Here is a 17566-nt window from a genome sequence, read left to right as displayed (position 1 = left end):
ACATAATATTCCAGCCATTTGGCTAGTTGCTTTGACCAAACTCATATTCTATTTTTTGTTGTGTATTTCTTGTTTTTCTTCCTTATCTCTGTTCCATACTCTTTCAGACGGTCTGTTGAACTAGTATTTGGGGGGGGGGGGGTCACTTCTTTCATCAGTGTATCAGTGTCGATAGGGGAAGACAGGTCTAATCCTCAGGGCGAATTCCCCTTCTTCAGGCCTTAACATTTTAAAACAAAATATGGATTACCATTTTTGTGGTTTTGTAAATTCTAACTGAAATCCATTGATTACTGATTTGTTCTTCTTTTTCATTCATGTTCTTCAGGTCTGAAGTCTATGCAGCGTTGGAATCAACTATAACTCATTTGAAAGGGTTAGAAGCTGAAAGAAAAAAAGAAGCAGCACTTTCTAAATCTGCCAGTGAAACAGAGGAAAAAATCACGGAGCTTCAGGCTAATCTCAAACTTATACAGAAGCAGCTAGCTGAGACGAAAAATCGCCAGCATTCCCATCAATCCTCAGTTGTAACTCATCATAAAAGTTTCACAGCCCATAAGAAAAAATGTTCAGAATTGGAGAAAGAATATGCCCAAGCTCGTTCTGGGATTATGGGCCTAAAAGCTCCAATGAAGCCAACAAAGCTGTTCCAGTCAAGAGTTGCAGAGTTAAAGACGTTAATTACTGTTTTACGAAAGAAAACACCTGCAGTCAGTACAAATAACTCTCAAATTCCTGTTTCCTCTCCGTAAGTTGCTAATTTAGTATATTACGTTAACTTTTTATATTTTATTCATCATGTATTTATATTATGTAAGTTAATGCTCATTTATGACATGGTACTATTAATATAGTAATGATAGGCTCATAGCTATTAATATATATATATATATATATATATATATATATATATATATATATATATATATATATATATATATATATATATATATATATATATATATATATATATTATTGTTATTTATTGAAAAACCATCTTTTAAAAAAAAAAAGAAAATGACGGAGCAGTACAAAGAGAAAAAAAAAACAACAAACAAAACAAAAGCAATATACAACTGACAAGGTAAGTATAGTTGAAGAAGTTGGCTCAAGACATGTCTTGAAATCTTGTGATTTTGTTTCTGTATAAGTTTAGCAACAGCTACAGTATGATCTGCTATTTTAAGACTGTTTTGAATTGCGTGTCCAAGTTGAACATCTCAGTAGGTATTTTGCGAGACAGGAAAAAAGTGGAGCGGATTTTCAATTTATCAACATTTGTAAGAATGTTCCAGATGGGTGCGATGTAGAGGATGTGGGGGAGAGCAACATTGTTGTACTGCGTTGCGAGATAACAGCGGTTGAAACGAAGCTTAGAGACTGGAAGCATAGGTAGCTGATATGTGGCGTTTGATGACTTCTGTTAGGAGATGACAAGTATGAGAAATGTTATTTCCAATGGGATACCAAGATAAATGATTTGGTCGGACGGGCAGATCTTTGAATTCCAAAGTACAATTTCATGAGAAATTGGGCCTTTCCAGCTAAAAATCAGACTTCGTAAATCTTTAGTAAGACCAGATTTTAAATATTCTTGTTGCAATTTTTGGAAAGTTTCCAAAATTTTGTTCACAATTCTGTTAATGTTTAAAATTTCACCAGCATAAGTGACTAAGGATATATTGAGGCCAGAGAGAACGCAAGACATCTGACACTGGTCCTGAGCTCCGAGGACATATTATTGAATTTACAAGGATAGGCAATTGCATTTTACCTGGCTCTTCTCTTAACTGGTATAGTTCTATCCAGTAGCCTTGCCATTTCATTTTGCTTAAGAGGAATTTTAAGACGGAATCGTAGCTTAGCATATATATATGCCTTTGAGATCTAATGATAGCCGGATATACTCCTCTTTTAACAGCCCTTAAAAGACCGTAAGGGGGCGGATCAGGGAGTCAAAGGCGTGGCAGACATCATGACTAGCCAAGGCGAGTGAACTACCTGTACCAGAAGCATCAAGCAGAGCATTAGCAACAACTACAAGGGCGTCTGCACATCCAATGCCATATTAAAAGCCAAATTGATGTGGAGGGGTGTAACATGCTCTTTTATAAACAGTAGTTCATAAAGCTTGCATAAACTGGTTGAAACAATTATGGGCCTGAAAGATGAGCATTGATTGGAGGTTTTGGACTTTTTTGGAATAGGAGAAAGATCTCCCACGCAGAATGTTGACGGAACCAAGCCTTGTGTAAAAGCCATCTGCAGCAGTAATGTGAGATGCTCTAAAAACAAAGGACCACCATTCTTGATATGTAGAGCGCAAATGTCCGCCTGGTCTCCGTTGCCAAGCTGGAAGGGGGTCGCAGGTGAGGATATCTTTCCAGCTGGCCGTCGTAGTGTGTTTCCAGGAATTTCACTTTTCGTTGTTTTATGATCACCGAGAGTGGGGCCTTATGGGCACAACGCCTTCGAACCGCAGCGTTTGAGATATGAGACCATTGGCCGACCCGTAGTGTGTACTTCATGCAGCGATGGTCAAATACTTCTAGTGAACGTGTTTCTCTGGCCTTTGAAGGCCAAGTTTTACAGGCGTTCAACAGGATCGATCGAACAGATGCCTTGGAGACATTCATCATTGTCTTGATTTTAATTTCATGTCTATTCCAAAGCAACTTCTTTATGCTTGTGAAGACACTCCATGTTTTTCCTATTTGAGCTCTAATGTCAGCTTCTGCACCTCCGTTCGGTGTTAAGATAGCACCAAGGTAGCGGAACTCATGAACTGCCTGAGGCTAACGCAACTGCGCACGTTCTTCATCCCAGTATACTCACAGCTTCCTCCCCAAGAAGTTCCAGTTTCCTTTAAATCATTTATTACGACCTCCTCCCACTCAATTCGGGGACGACCTCATTTTTGTTTAGCCCTAGATGGATGGTCAAGAATGACATTGAATGACATTGAAAAACGACATCTGCAAACCGTGTCCTAGCCATCTCAACCTTTCTCTCATTATAATCCTATGAAGCTTGATAGAGCCACATTTTTGTAAACCCCTCTAGTATTTTTCCAAAATGTGAATTAGATAAAATTCACAAATAAAAATTTCAAGTATTTCCGAATAAGTAATTCAGTATAAGCTATATTATTTTTGGAAAACAAAGGTTTCAAGCTTTATCCCTCAAACAAAGCATTGGTTCTGGCTGAACCATTATATTCATTACTTCAGTCTATTTTCTCCTCTCTTATTTATGGTTCTGGAATATTTAAAAGTTGTGCGGACACCCATGAAATCGTAAGTCTCTTGAATCTTTATATTGAAGCACATTTGATGTTATAATGTTTTAGCAATGGAATGGTAATGTTTGTTTATTCACATATCTTAACCATTTTTCAACTATTATTTTACCTATGATTTATCCATCTTTTAATATTTTTATGTGGTTCAAGGTTTGAGATCGACCCATTAAAAGTTGTTTGCCCCCACGACCTCCACGGGATATGCAAAGACCAGCAGTGCTCATATCAGCATCTTCCAAGGCCACGTCACTAAAGCTTCGAGATCAGGTGAGTTTGAGATCAGATTTTGAGATCAGGTGAGTAGGATTGAGATTTTACAGTTAGACAAAAAGTATTATTGGAGAAAGGCTTTTCTTGTTTTAATCCAGACAGTGGTAAATATCTAAAAAAAAGAATTAATTTCTCGGGGTATTAACACGATCTCTAGGGAGGCTAGTTCCACGGTTATAGGGTCACTTTTCGGTAGTCTTCTGTGTATTTAGATTCTAATGAAGAATAAAGCAGATTTTGGAGTAGGATTGAGATTTTACAGTTAGACAAAAAGTATTATTGGAGTAAGGCTTTTCTTGTTTTAATCCAGACAGTGGTAAATATCTAAAAAAAGAATTAATTGCTTGGGGTATTAACACGATCTCTAGGGAGGCTAGTTCCACGGTTATAGGGTCACTCTTCGGTAGTGTTCTGTGTATTTAGATTCTAATGAAGAATAAAGCAGATTTTGGAGTAGGATTGAGATTTTATAGTTAGACAAAAAGTATTATTCGAGTAAGGCTTTTTTTGTTTTAATCCAGACCGTGGTAAATATAATAAAAAATAACTGCTGGGCGTCGAAATAAACGAGTTTCTGTATTTTTTTGTGAATGCTCATTTTTCTTGGGGGGGGGGGGGGGGGTATTAACATGATCTCTAGGGAGGCTAGTTCCACGGTTATAGGGTCACTCTTTCGGTAGTCTGTGTATTCAGATTTTAATGAAGATTAAAGCAGATTTTGCCTTTTTTTTTTCAAAAAATGTGTCTGAAAAGTTAAAATTTGAAAAGCACAAAAATTGGCCTTCGTTACATAGGTCTTAGCTTTCCTATTTTTTTTTTCCAGATTTTGGGCTATATCTGAAAAACAGGGATTTAGCATTGAATTTACTTCTTAATAAGTATATATTGGCTACGAGAAGGAGTGTCCCCTTCTGGAGGCGCAGTGGCTTGTAATAGTGCACCTTGTAGAATAGTACAAATAGTACACCTTGTCTATATTTTGATTTTGTCTTTTTAAAACTAGAGAACCTCCTAGGAAATTACCCTTAAACTAAAAAAAACACTGTGAGGGGTAGAGGGGGGGGGATAGAAATACAATTGTGGAAGTAGTAAGCATAGCATCTATTGCATTTCTTATTCAACCAAACGAAATTACATGTCATATTCATGGAATCTATTATTCAAACCAGTTACTGTCACAAATAGACTTTGTCACTTTAAGCCTTTTGGTGTCCCAAAAATAAATAATAATAATGAAATAATAACAATAAAATTAATTGCATTAATGTAATTTCATTACATTAATTTCTCTGATATCCCCTGGTGTTGGTGCACAAAATATTGTAGTGAGAATTCTGGAAATATTTTCACCTAGATGAGGGTTCATGCTATAAAATTTTTTCAGTGTTTCCGTAAAAAAATTAGTAAAAATTTAAAGTAAAAACACATAAAGTAAAATTTTTAGTGTTTCCAACTCTGCCTGATGTAGCTTTTGAGGGTAGGACTCCTGCTCTCACTGCTAGAGTGGAGCTGTCACTGCTCACGTTTTTTTTTTTTTTTTTTTTTTTTTTTTTTTTTTTCAACAATCCACAAAAAATAATACAAAAATGAAATAAACACAGCCACTACTAGAAGGCCGAATAACCTATTCACAGTGGTTCAATTAACTAATTAAATCAAATAATCAAGAGACACAAAAAAAAGTCACATACGTAATACTCACAAGAAACCTGCTCTCCTCCATGGATCTCGACTGAGAAAAATCCGTTGACCTTGGATTTAAATGATGAAACTGATTCAGAGCCCTTAATGCTGCCCAGGAGGCTACTCCAGAGGAGTACATCTATGTGACATAAAACATGGGCTGACCCTACTGTATTTCTTGTTTCATTTACTACCTTATCGGCATTCCTAGTATCATATGAATGATAAAAAGAATTAGAAGATAAAATATCCACAAAATTTGTCTTTTTTTTTGAAATTCGTGAATATGTATAGCTAAGGCTTTTATTTGGTTATATTACTTAAAGTACCAATGACAGGGAAAGTAAAATCTGATAATTTTAATTGGCTAAGTGAAAGATTAAACAACCATATATATCTGAAAACATCAGGATGAATCGGGAATTCAATTTTAAATGAAAAAGATCTTCATAGGAAATATGCAATTTTTGGTATTACTGGGCGCCAAAAAAAAAAAAAAAAAACGTGGATAAGAAATTAGCTAAAAATAAGACGAAAACATATGCCACCGAACAGCTTAGGTAGGTGTTGCTTTCCTTTGAAAGTGCAGTTGTCTTAGGAAAAAGTCTTAAGTAAAGAAAAGTTAGGAAATCGCGGTTTGTAGGTACAAACACACAAACGATGAGTCTAGGGGGGAGGGGCATATTTTTGTTTGTTGAATGTCCTTGGTACTCTTAGAAAGAGAGACAGAGACATTTCGTGTAAACTAATTTATCTAAAATGATTCTCTTCCAGCAAACGAAAATCATTGTCTCTTATCCTGAGACCAGGGTTAAAACTCCTGCAATATTAGCATTTCCCACTTTTGCTCCTTTAACTTTTGAGGACAGAATTCTTGCTTTCACCTCTGGAATCGGAGTCTTTGCTTTGGCTTCTCTTGGTAACTGCTCACCTGCTACTTGAAAAAAAGTATTAATCATCGAAAATCTTGGATTTAAATAAATAATATTTTATTTAGTTTTGTTTCTAAAGGGTGCAAGTCAGATTAATTTAAATGACAAGTTGTTTTTACTGATTTATGTGAAATGAATTCTGACTAAAAAAATTGGTTGTTCCAGCTCTAGCTCCTGAGACCAGGCTTGAACTCCTTCAATTTGAGCGTTTCTCCCTTTTGCTCCTTTAACTTTAAAGCAGGATTCTTTGCTCTCGCTGCTCTCAACTTTCATGTAAGAGTCTTCGTACTTAAAAAAGAACATTAGTCATCGAAATTCTTAAATTCAGATAAATAATTTTTGCTCGGTTTTATTTTTAAAGAATAAAAGTTAGGTTAAATTTTGAACTTAAATAACACATTATTTTTACCTAATTTATGTAAGATGAAAGAATTCGTTATTCCACTCTAGCTCCTACTACCAAGGTTTAAAATCTTGCAATTTAGGGTTTTCAACTCCTTGAACTTTCGTTGAAAGGATTCTTGCTCCTACTTTGGAGGAGACGACTTTTGCCCCTATAATCTTGGAGGTAGGACTCTGATTCATAAGATTCCAAGTCTGGCTCTAGTACAATTTGTCTACTAGGGGGATTAAGAGTCATTTTACAGGACAGATGTCGTGGTGACACATTATGCATAACGGTTTGCTGGGGGGGGGTATATACTTTCACCAACTCTGACTGCAAATCATCAAAATTCTAATGGTTCCAACTCTGAAGCTTTATTATGTTGTCAAGAACCACTTAGAAACCTGTTCTTCGCTCCTCGGAAGAAATATTCTTGATATCATTGTCGAATAACTTGCCATCTTTTAGTGTTTGAGCCCTTGTGGCCGCTCAGAGGAGAACCTCCTTAAATTCCCTAATGTATAGCTTACTGGATTATGGTCCTGGGCACACTATATGAAGGCTACTAGATTAATATTGAAAGGTAATTTTTATTGTCAGTACCTTATAATGCACTTTAATGCACTCCTGCACTTTTTATGTGAGCCTCCCTCCAAAAACTTTTATAATTGCCCCTCACCCCCACCAGAATTGTTATTGTTTGCACCTATGCTTGAAATTCTTTAAATTCGTCTGTTTTTTTTTTTCAGACAAAGCCCAATCTCAATGTTGAGTCACCCTTCAAGTTGTTCCAAGAGACTTCTGCTTATTGAAAATTTTTGAGGAAAAATCTAAAATAAAAAAAAAACATAAAATAAAAGATAAAATAAATAAAAACGATGTGCCTGAAAATTAGCTTTTATCTTATAGTTTGAATACTGATATTTTCTCCTTGGGAAAATATCCTGTCCCCCCTTACCCTCTACTAAAAGTCTATGCTCTGTTTCCTATGCTCTTTAGTATACCCCGATCCTAAAATAGGGATACTACGCATCATGCAAGAGAAGTTAGCTATAGGAACCACAACTTTACAATAAATGTAAAAGACTTTACTAATCGGTACCATTCAAATTCCGTTTTTAACTTTTAGAGGGATTTTATTTTATATTATTACAAATATCTCCTTTGTGCTTCTAATAGCAGATAGAACTAGGAAGTCCACATAACCAGAAAATTTTCTAATTCCAAGGAGTCTACTTTAAAACTTAGTCTTTTTTCTTTTATAAATCTTTTCTCATCCCTTTTTTTCATCGCTGGGGACGGCTTAGTGGAAGTCTTAGTCGAAGTATTTGCTTTATGTTTTCCTTTTTTCTTACACATTGAAAGTCACCCTTGTTTGGTTTCTTAGTTATTATTTTTTCTTCGTTTTCTTTTTTATCTAATACTTATCAAAGTTATACGAATCCTTTTGTTTTCCATTTATTTTTTATCAGGAGCATCATTTTATTTACAAACAAATTTACAAAAATAAGTGCCAATCAACTTTTTGGTTCGTTTGGCTAACTCAACTTCCAACATATATTTCTATATAAAAAATAAAGTAAATTTATTTCAAAGTTTCGTTATTGGCGTTAATTCACCTTTTTCTTTAAGGATATATCTAATTGAGTTTGCAACTGATCGTTTGGCAAGGCATATCCAGGTAAGAACATTTTGAAAAATTCTTTTCTCCTGTGTTTAGCTAATTCTTTTGATACGATTTAGCCTGTTACATTTGTTTTTTGTCAAATTCGCTATTAGTTTTTGTTTAGTTTTTCGAAATCAAAATTAGCTCAATCTCGAAATTTATTTTTGACTTTTGCATATGATTACGTGTGTATATAAATATGAATAGTTTTTTAGATTGTATCCAACTTTTCAATAAATTGTTGAATAAATCTTGTCTTACAAACTACAATTTAGATTAAGTTCCGTTAGAAATTGATGAATTATAGATCGCAAAAGGGATTTCTCGTAGAAATACTTGGATTTATTTCAGGAAAAAATTTATGGTTTTAATAGCCCATCAAATAATTTAAGAATTAAATAAATAATTAAAACCGAAATTGTATCTATTAATAAAACTAAAAATACATGCAAAATATATTCAAAATTTTAATCGAAACAAGGCCCGCAGGGTCTCAATGTATCACTAAAAAATCGTTACACCCATGTAAGGGGCTAAGCATTTGATGTTGTAAAATGTGCATACTTAAACAAACTCTCCCTCTTTTCTAAAGAGCTGCGCAATCCAGTTGAGTAATTCTACTCTTTTCTAAAGAGCTGCACAATTCAGTGGAGTAATTCCACTCTATTCCAAAGAGTTGCACAATCCAGTGGAGTGATTCCACTCTTTTTTAAAGAGTTGCGCAATCCAGTGGAGTAATTCTACTCTTTTCTAAAGAGCTGCACAATTCAGTGGAGTAATTCCACTCTATTCCAAAGAGCTGCACAATCCAGTGGAGTGATTCCACTCTTTTTTAAAGAGCTCCACAATCCAGTGTAGTAATTCCCCTCCTTTTTAAAGAGCTGCGCAATCCAGTGGACTAATTCCCCTCTTTTTTAAAGAGTTGCGCAATCCAGTGGAGTAATTCTACTCTTTTCTAAAGAGCTGCACAATTCAGTGGAGTAATTCCACTCTATTCCAAAGAGCTGCACAATCCAGTGGAGTGATTCCACTCTTTTTTAAAGAGCTCCACAATCCAGTGTAGTAATTCCCCTCCTTTTTAAAGAGCTGCGCAATCCAGTGGACTAATTCCCTTCTTTTTTAAAGAGTTGCGCAATCCAGTGGAGTAATTCTACTCTTTTCTAAAGAGCTGCACAATTCAGTGGAGTAATTCCACTCTATTCCAAAGAGCTGCACAATCCAGTGGAGTGAGTCCACTCTTTTTTAAAGAGCTCCACAATCCAGTGTAGTAATTCCCCTCCTTTTTAAAGAGCTGCGCAATCCAGTGGATTAATTCCCCTCTTTTTTAAAGAGTTGCGCAATCCAGTGGAGTAATTCTACTCTTTTCTAAAGAGCTGCACAATTCAGTAGAGTAATTCCACTCTATTCCAAAGAGCTGCACAATCCAGTGGAGTGATTCCACTCTTTTTTAAAGAGCTCCACAATCCAGTGTAGTAATTCCCCTCCTTTTTAAAGAGCTGCGCAATCCAGTGGATTAATTCCCCTCTTTTTTAAAGAGTTGCGCAATCCAGTGGAGTAATTCTACTCTTTTCTAAAGAGCTGCACAATTCAGTGGAGTAATTCCACTCTATTCCAAAGAGTTGCACAATCCAGTGGAGTGATTCCACTCTTTTTTAAAGAGTTGCGCAATCCAGTGGAGTAATTCTACTCTTTTCTAAAGAGCTGCACAATTCAGTGGAGTAATTCCACTCTATTCCAAAGAGCTGCACAATCCAGTGGAGTGATTCCAGCTTCCTACTGTTAGAAAAAATACTTTTTCGGATGCTGACGACTGATCCCCTGATTCACTGCTTTTGGCAGGGATTGCAAATCATCTGACGCTTCCCGTGTTTTCCTCCCAGATTTCTCAATGCACCTATTTGGAGCTGGGTTGACTCTTCCTCAGGTTACAGTCAGGCCACTGACCCCCTTTTCAAACCAAATAACTAGCGACATCCAGACTCGATCTCTGGTCCTCACGGACCAAGGATTTCAAGTCTAGCGCGCTAACTACTCTGCTACGATGACTCTTCTATTATCAGAGCTTTTACTTTTCTTTCTTTTTTTAGCATTTAAGAGCCCTACAATCAGAGGGCTTAGTACTAAAGTGGATTATGTCCATTTTTGACATGTCCAGTATGCCAGTATCCCAACGTAGCTAAGGCCTACTATTTTTCAGTTCGTTTATAAACTAGACCTGTAAGTTTGACACTGAGGAAGATATTCTAGAAGCTGCTTACAAATGACGAGAATATACAAAAAAAACTGTCTTAAGTAGGACTTGAACCTTCGGCCCTCAGATTGGACAAGTAGCTCCGATGTTTGAGCTACGACAGCCCTCCGGCATGTACTCTATAACAGACTACAAATCTTCAACCACGTTTTGCCTGTCTTTCAAACTTACTTCGACTGAGAAATTGCTGAAGTGCTATAAAAATATCTGTTCTTTCATAGCAACAAGAAACAAAACTCACTTGGCTTTATTTTTAAGATCATCCTATTTTTGATATTTTACCAAAAAGCTGTAATTGGTGTTAGGTCGTCTACTTGTCTTAGAGAATCATGGTCAAAACTAAAAGATCCATTTTTATTTTCTTATCTTCAGGAGAATATATCCCAAATATATCCCAAATTATCCCAAATTATCCAAAATATATCCCAAAATTAACCCTTTTCGGACAGTAAATATTAAAAAAATATTTAAACTAGCTAGAATACAAAAAGTAGGTCTAGTATATATATTTTCAACGGGTTTGGTATATTCTTCCCTCAGAATTGCCAGACAATCTTATTGTGTTGTTCAGCTTAGAGTTTCAAGTATGAGCAGATATTTGTCTAGAAAATACCCCCCCCCCAAAAAAAAAGAAAAAAATCATCCCGCAGTAAAAACATTTATTGATGAATGATTGAATAATATACATTCGGTCTATATAAACAATTCATGTGGGGAAATTTTCCGGTTCTACACCCATCATCACTAAGTTTTGCTACGCAGAACCAACGAATAAAAGATAACTTAAAACATTATTTTTATTTCCGGTCAATGATATTGTCTCATCCAAAGTGAAAGGCTGTATCTTACATTTGTTGTGTTTGAAAGGAGTGACCATAATATACGATTCGCATATAGTCACAAAGGTGAACAAATCAAAATTAAGTACTATGCAGCACCAATAACCTATCTCGTGAGTAACTAGGTGAGTTGAGTTATGTTCAACTTTCAAGCGTATTCTTTATGAATGACCATTCAGTGACAATTTTTAATTTGTGGGATGATCTTTAGAAATTATGAAAGATTGAAGCTTAGAACAAAAGTATTTGTGTATTAATATATAGCAGAATAAACAGATGAGAACAAATCAGTTGCGTAATTCGGGGGAGGGGATGTGCCCCTATATCCCCTTCTCCCTCTAGACTTTGAAAAAAGCCTCTTTGGGGGTATTTTCATTAAAAGGTCAGAAAAGATTGGTGGATCGACGCCATCGGAGCAAATTAGTGTTGGTAATTGGCTTTCCGAGCCAATTTGTCGCCTTTTTCAATTTCCTACATCTACAGTACAATTGTGACGTATGAATCAAGGAAAAAGACCATTTAATTCATAAATTTTGGCGTTTTTATTAAAAGATTTGGCTCCGGCATAAGGCTTTTAAGATTTCTGTGGAAACAGTGTTCCAGGATTTCAATGAGAAAGTCTTGGAAAAGTCACAAAGCTTAATAATGTGGCTTCATTTTGGTATGTAATACATAAAATTATGTTTGATAGTCTTTGAGCTGGAGTGATAAAACATTTTTTGTAGTAATCTTTGCAGGTATTACCTATCTCTTGTGAAGTGAATATGCATCTACAAATGCGATCAGTCGAGAAGATCTGCTTGAGGATTTTTTTTTTCGCTTAGTCATTTTCGAAACTAAAGAACCTCTCGTTTTAGGCACAGTGATATCAAAGCTATAATCGAGTATTCTTTTTGTGTAGTTTCGCTTTGGTTTTAATAAAGGTATAATATGCGCCATGTCTTGTTTCATATTAGCATCTCGTCAAGACTTATTTTACTCCAATATTTCACAGATGCAAAAGATAACAGCTAAGTTTACACTATCGTGTAGCATTTATTTATTTGGAAACAGTCTACAAAATTATAAAAAGGGCGGAACGGTACATAAAAAGTGAGAAGCAAACAAAAAACGCACATTTGTATTAAGGAACAATGACAACAAAATGTAAGTGCACCCTTGCACGAGAGAAAAACAAAATCGGCAACTCAATTCAAACAACAATGCCAAACCGTAGGTGATTTGGAGTGTGTTCGGACCCTAATCTACGGAAGTCGACTTGACTACGGTGGAGTCGGCCGTAATTCTTACAGCAGCTCTAGCTGAGCCCGAGTGTTAAAAGCTTGCTTCTTTGTCAGTATGGCAAAATATTTGAAAAATTGTTAGTTGAATAATTATTACAAGAGCTTATATAGGGTTCTTTCCAAATACCCTTAGACCACCTTTGTCAAAATTCCCAAGCTAAATTCCCTACATCCTAAAGTGACTATGCGGTGACTCTACTCAGTAACAGAAGCTACAAAGAGTTGGTTAGAGTAGCTGTGGCTACGAAGGATAAAATGCTTGAAGTTGGCTGTGTGTCAACTATAATTAACTGAAGTCCAAGGTCTGAACGCACTCTTGATGGGTTTGGTTCCTGCAAAGCTATGAAACTGCAATACTAAGGTAAGATATATTCGTGATTGAAAATGTATATAATAAAACGCTATACTATTCCTCCAAAGGATCCTTGGCCTGTAAATCAGTCTTGGGTGGTGTTTTCATAGAAGGTAGAATAGATTTCCATTTTGTCAGTTTATTGAATGTTTTCGAGAAAGGAATAACTTTCAAGATATGAGGCAGCGTGACACCGTTGTAAAATCTAAGTTTCTTCGAAACAATTACAGTAAATGAGGCAACTATTAGGCTAGAAGTGTTAGCGATCAGGATACTGCAAGTGTGGTGAATAGAGGTGTCGATGGGCAAGCCTATGTGTGAAATACGGTTAACCGTCTTAATAGCAGATGTAGCGAGGGACATAGCCGGGATAAATAACTCTCATGGCAATTAAAACGAACAATTTCTGATAACCAAAAGTGTAAAAATGCCTTAAAAAAAAGCTGTCTAGTGAGAGAAAATTGCCATTTGTAACTGATTCAGGAATAGTAACTATTATTCCGATTTATCTTAATAATACCCTGACGAGGATGGAATAGGTATAAAAGATTGAAACTGTTCCGGTGCTGTGAGATGGTTTTGGATCCGTTTCTATCCTTGACATGGAAATCCTGTTGCGTGGCCTCATAGTGGCATCAGGGTGGGCCTTTCACAAGCTTTTTTCAACCAAAACTATGACTGCTAACAGCGCTGTAGGCTGACCTTCAGAACTGGCGCCTCTCGAGGGAATTTGTAGCCTAGTAAACGACACAGCATTTGCACTGAATTCTGATTAAATTCTTCTGGGTTTTGTTGGTTTTGGTAGGCTTTTTTGAGCTGAAAAGCCTCTTTCTAGCTAAGTTATCTTTTGTAGATTGCCTTATCGCAACAGCATAATATTTGTAGGCATTAATATAATAGAATAGGTAATAGGCTTGGGATTGTCTGTGCAGGATTTCGACTCTTGTTGATAAAAGAGCATCGCCAAGTGTGGAAAGTCATGCTGTGACCAAGATGGGCCCAGGATTGTGCAAAGCCTCGATTCAACTTGAGGTCCCAGGGACTTCTTGCAGTCCGGTTCTTAGCCGGCTTAAGTGCTTTGTATTGACTTAAGAATATGTGTTAGTCCCCATCCTGCATTGGAAATTAGATGATATAGAATGTATATACTCAGGTAGAAAGTATGGGTGCATAGGCAGGGAGTAAGGCTCATGATGAATAAGGATGCTGATAAGCCTTGTTTAAGTTGGGAAAGAAATTGATAATTGGATCTTAGTGGCTCATTGTACAATTAAAAAGTACAAGATATCAGTCATTGTATTATATGCCCTAGTAGAACCGACTAATGGAGATAGTAGTGACTCAGATGAATTTTACTTGCAGCTACAGGAACAAATATGCACGGTTCCAAGTAGGAATATGATGTTTTTATTTGGGATTTAATGCACAGGTCGGTAGAAATTAGGGTATATGGTAGCCTAGCTAAATTTGGTGTAGGAAAAGAACATAATAATGATTAAAGATTGTTGCAATTTTGTAGGTACAACAATCGAGTTATAACAAAATTGGTCATAAAATGGTCCCTAAGTTAACATGGTATTCACATGATGGTAAGATAGCTAGCCTTACTGATTGTTTTATTGTAAACCAAAGACTGGCAGGATCGATACAAGATACTAGGGTATATGGGAGTGATGTTACTGATGTTAAAAGTAAAGATCATCAGGCCAGATCACACAGCTATGAAAAGACAGATCAGATCTAGTAGTGTCTATGGTTAGTATAAAGCTGAAATTCAGGATTTTCTGGGAGGCTATGACGTTGGTGGAAGCGAAGTTGAATAGTGATTTGGAGAGTTTGAAATTTGACAATGTAGAAGATGGATGGACTAATTTTAGGAAAAAAAGTTTTTGAAGTCGCTGATGATGTCCTGGGGAAGAATGGGAAAACGCAGCTTGGAATATTATTGAAAATGCTTTATGTTTAATAGAGAGGAATAAGGGATTGTACAAGAATTATTTGAGTAATAGAAGATGTGAAAATAAGAGGAATGTAAACAAAGTGGAGAAAGCATTAAAATAGGAATTGAGGAGGTATGAAGTGAAAGCCATGGATAAAGTTGCAGAAGATCTGGAAGATGAAACCAGACGGCAAAATAGTAAAATATTGTACTGGCTTGTTATTAGATTGAGAGGGAATGCTCAATCTGGACTTATTCCGGTTAAAGATAAGAACGGGGCCACGATTAGTGATGAGGAAAGAGTTAAAGAGAGATGGGCAGAAAATTTTGAGAATGTGCTAAACTGAAATAGAGTTACAGGAAATGATACAGAAAGGAATGAAAAACTTTGTGACATTTTGGATGTGAAAGAAGATTTATTTTATGAGAAAGAATTATTGACAGTACTAAAAGGGTTAAAAAATAATAAGGACCCAGATGATGTTAGTGTGGTAGTGATGCTAGCGTGGTAAAATACTCACTCTCAGATGAATATTTGAGAAGTGCCTTGGTCATCCCATCCCTTTAGTGTTCAATTGTATAGATTGAGAATTTTTTTTTATTCAGCTGATAGAACAGCTTTAGCGAAGGTCCTATCCTTGTATGGAATGCCAGATAAATACATGAAAGTAACTAGTGCTATGTATGAGGATAAAACTGTTGCGGTTAAGGTGGGAAATGAGATTAGTGGCTGGTTTCGTTTTAAATCAGGAATTAAGCAGGCTTGCCGCCTATCACCATTTATATGCATCATTTTGATTGACTTTGTCGTAAGGAGTACAGCAAAAGCAATGGGAGAACAAGAAAACAGTTGGGTGAATAAAACTCTCCTAGACTTCAATTATGCTGATGATTTAAGCATCCTAGGTGAAAATGTTAGCAGAAGGAATGAATTTTTTGAGATTTTGTGAGTTCTAGGTGCAAGAATACGCTCGAAAATTAATGTTAAGAAGATTAATGTTAAGACTAGAAATAAGCGAAGTTGAAGAGGTCATGTTGGGTACGAGCTGATCGATAAAGTGGACAGCTTGATTTAGCTAGGTAGTATTGTTACTAAAGACGGCGGGTGCAGTGAAGATGTTAAAAGAAGAATAGCCCAGGCTATTTTTTCACAGGGGAAAGAAGTTTGGAAGAATAGGACGATAAAGTCTGCGTACCAAGATTAGAATATTGGAAGTTACAGTGATGGCAGTGGTCAGGTATGGTTTTGAAGTTTGGGTGTTCCGAAAAACGGAGGAGGTTTTGCTAAATGTTTTCCAAAGAAATTGCCTACCCACTGTTTTGGGTACCCGACTGACTGACCGTATCTCAAACAGTAAGGTGTAAGAAAACTCTGGGTCAATCCCGCTTTCAAGGTCTGTAATAAGATAAAGGTTGAGAGGGCTAAGACACGTTCTGCTGATGAAGCCCACGATTGTCCTTGTCGGGCAACCGTCTAGGGCCAAACGAAAAGTAAGTTGCCCACAAATGGGGTGGGAGGATGTCGCAAGGAAACATTTAACAGAAATGGGATCTTCCTGGGAAGGTGTGAAGAGAGGGGGCCTTGAATAGATTGGGATGGAGGAAGATTGTGCATAACTGTGTTGGCTTCAAGCGGCATTATGCTGCAGTGAATTGTTAGTAGTAGTAATAATAACTTTATTTTGAATATGATAATAAAATGTTATTTTGGTAACAAATTTATAGGAATTTCGAAAGAGTCTGAAACCCCATGAAAATGGCGCTGGATCCAAGTAAAAAGGACACAGTTGGAATCGACACTGTCCAAAAACCTTTGCTGGAAAATTACAGCCCCCATCCTTGAACATCAAGGAAAGTTACTTTTGGATGAATAGCACTCATGTGTTCTTTTTTATTTTCTTTGTCACTAGTCGAGAACTGGAAAATTATTGAGAGCCTTTTAAGGGCTCATTTCAAAGCTAAATTTTTGATCTACTTGCTTTTTATAAATTTGACTTGATGACACCGTCGTGAAGTCCCATATGGCACCTGAATCTGCCCTTTGAGTGCCATTTCTGGAGTGAAAACCTAGGGAATATGAAAAGGTTATCACCATTACCTCCCATGATCTAAAGCCCTAAATATAAGGCTTACAATCATCCTCCCAGCAAAATCCCTACCTGGTGCCTTAATAAATTGTATAAATCGTCTGCCGACTAAAAGAACTAGGCTAGTTTTAGTGACTAGGATGCTGACGTCATCTACGGAAATTTCAGAGGGGGGAAGGGGACTTTTTCAACATATAGGGAGGAACGTCTTTTTTTTCAATTAAAATGCCAAAAATGGGCATTTTCAATGAAAATACTCCAAAAAAGGCAATTTTCCAAATCTAGGAAGAGGGGGGAAAATCTTAAAAGTTTAAACCCCCCTCTCCCCAATTGGCACCATTGAAACTAGGATGCAACTGCAGCGTCGTAAATAGGTGCAGTTTAATTGGAATTGGGCCTCCAAAGGTTCAGCTTAAAGCACCCGATCATATCAACGTGCTGTAATGTAGATTTATATTTGATTTCTACCTATATTTTTATATTTAGCATAAAAAAGACGCGTCGGACGATGATAGAACTTCAATTTCTAGCCTATCATGTTGCCATCTAGCACGTAATGAATAAGTGATCAGGATCAA

The 17566-nt window shown here is 36.4% G+C and overlaps 1 protein-coding gene across 4 annotated transcripts in view; it reads left to right on the top strand.

Annotated features, from left to right (window-relative positions):
* The window catches only part of LOC148940470 (uncharacterized), a 46159-nt gene extending 33906 nt beyond the window's left edge, over positions 1–12253 (top strand). For 2 of the 4 annotated variants that reach the window (XM_089105297.1, XM_089105296.1), the window contains exons 4-6: positions 329–748; positions 3452–3568; positions 8204–9432. In XM_089105297.1, the coding sequence (XP_088961423.1) occupies positions 329–748; positions 3452–3554 (523 nt within the window). In that variant the 3' untranslated portion in view covers positions 3555–3568; positions 8204–9432. Of the gene's footprint in view, positions 1–328; positions 749–3451; positions 3569–8203; positions 9433–12052 lie in introns of those variants that run through there. The other 2 variants (XR_016143375.1, XR_016143376.1) reach the window with 2 other exon arrangements.
* Positions 12254–17566: the final 5313 nt, after the last annotated feature.

Source organism: Artemia sp. Qi Xiang Cuo, chromosome 19 (assembly GCF_049724085.1).
Source record: "Artemia sp. Qi Xiang Cuo chromosome 19, ASM4972408v1, whole genome shotgun sequence".
In the NCBI taxonomy this organism is placed as follows: domain Eukaryota; kingdom Metazoa; phylum Arthropoda; class Branchiopoda; order Anostraca; family Artemiidae; genus Artemia; species Artemia sp. Qi Xiang Cuo.
This window is presented reverse-complemented; position numbering and strand designations above follow the sequence as displayed.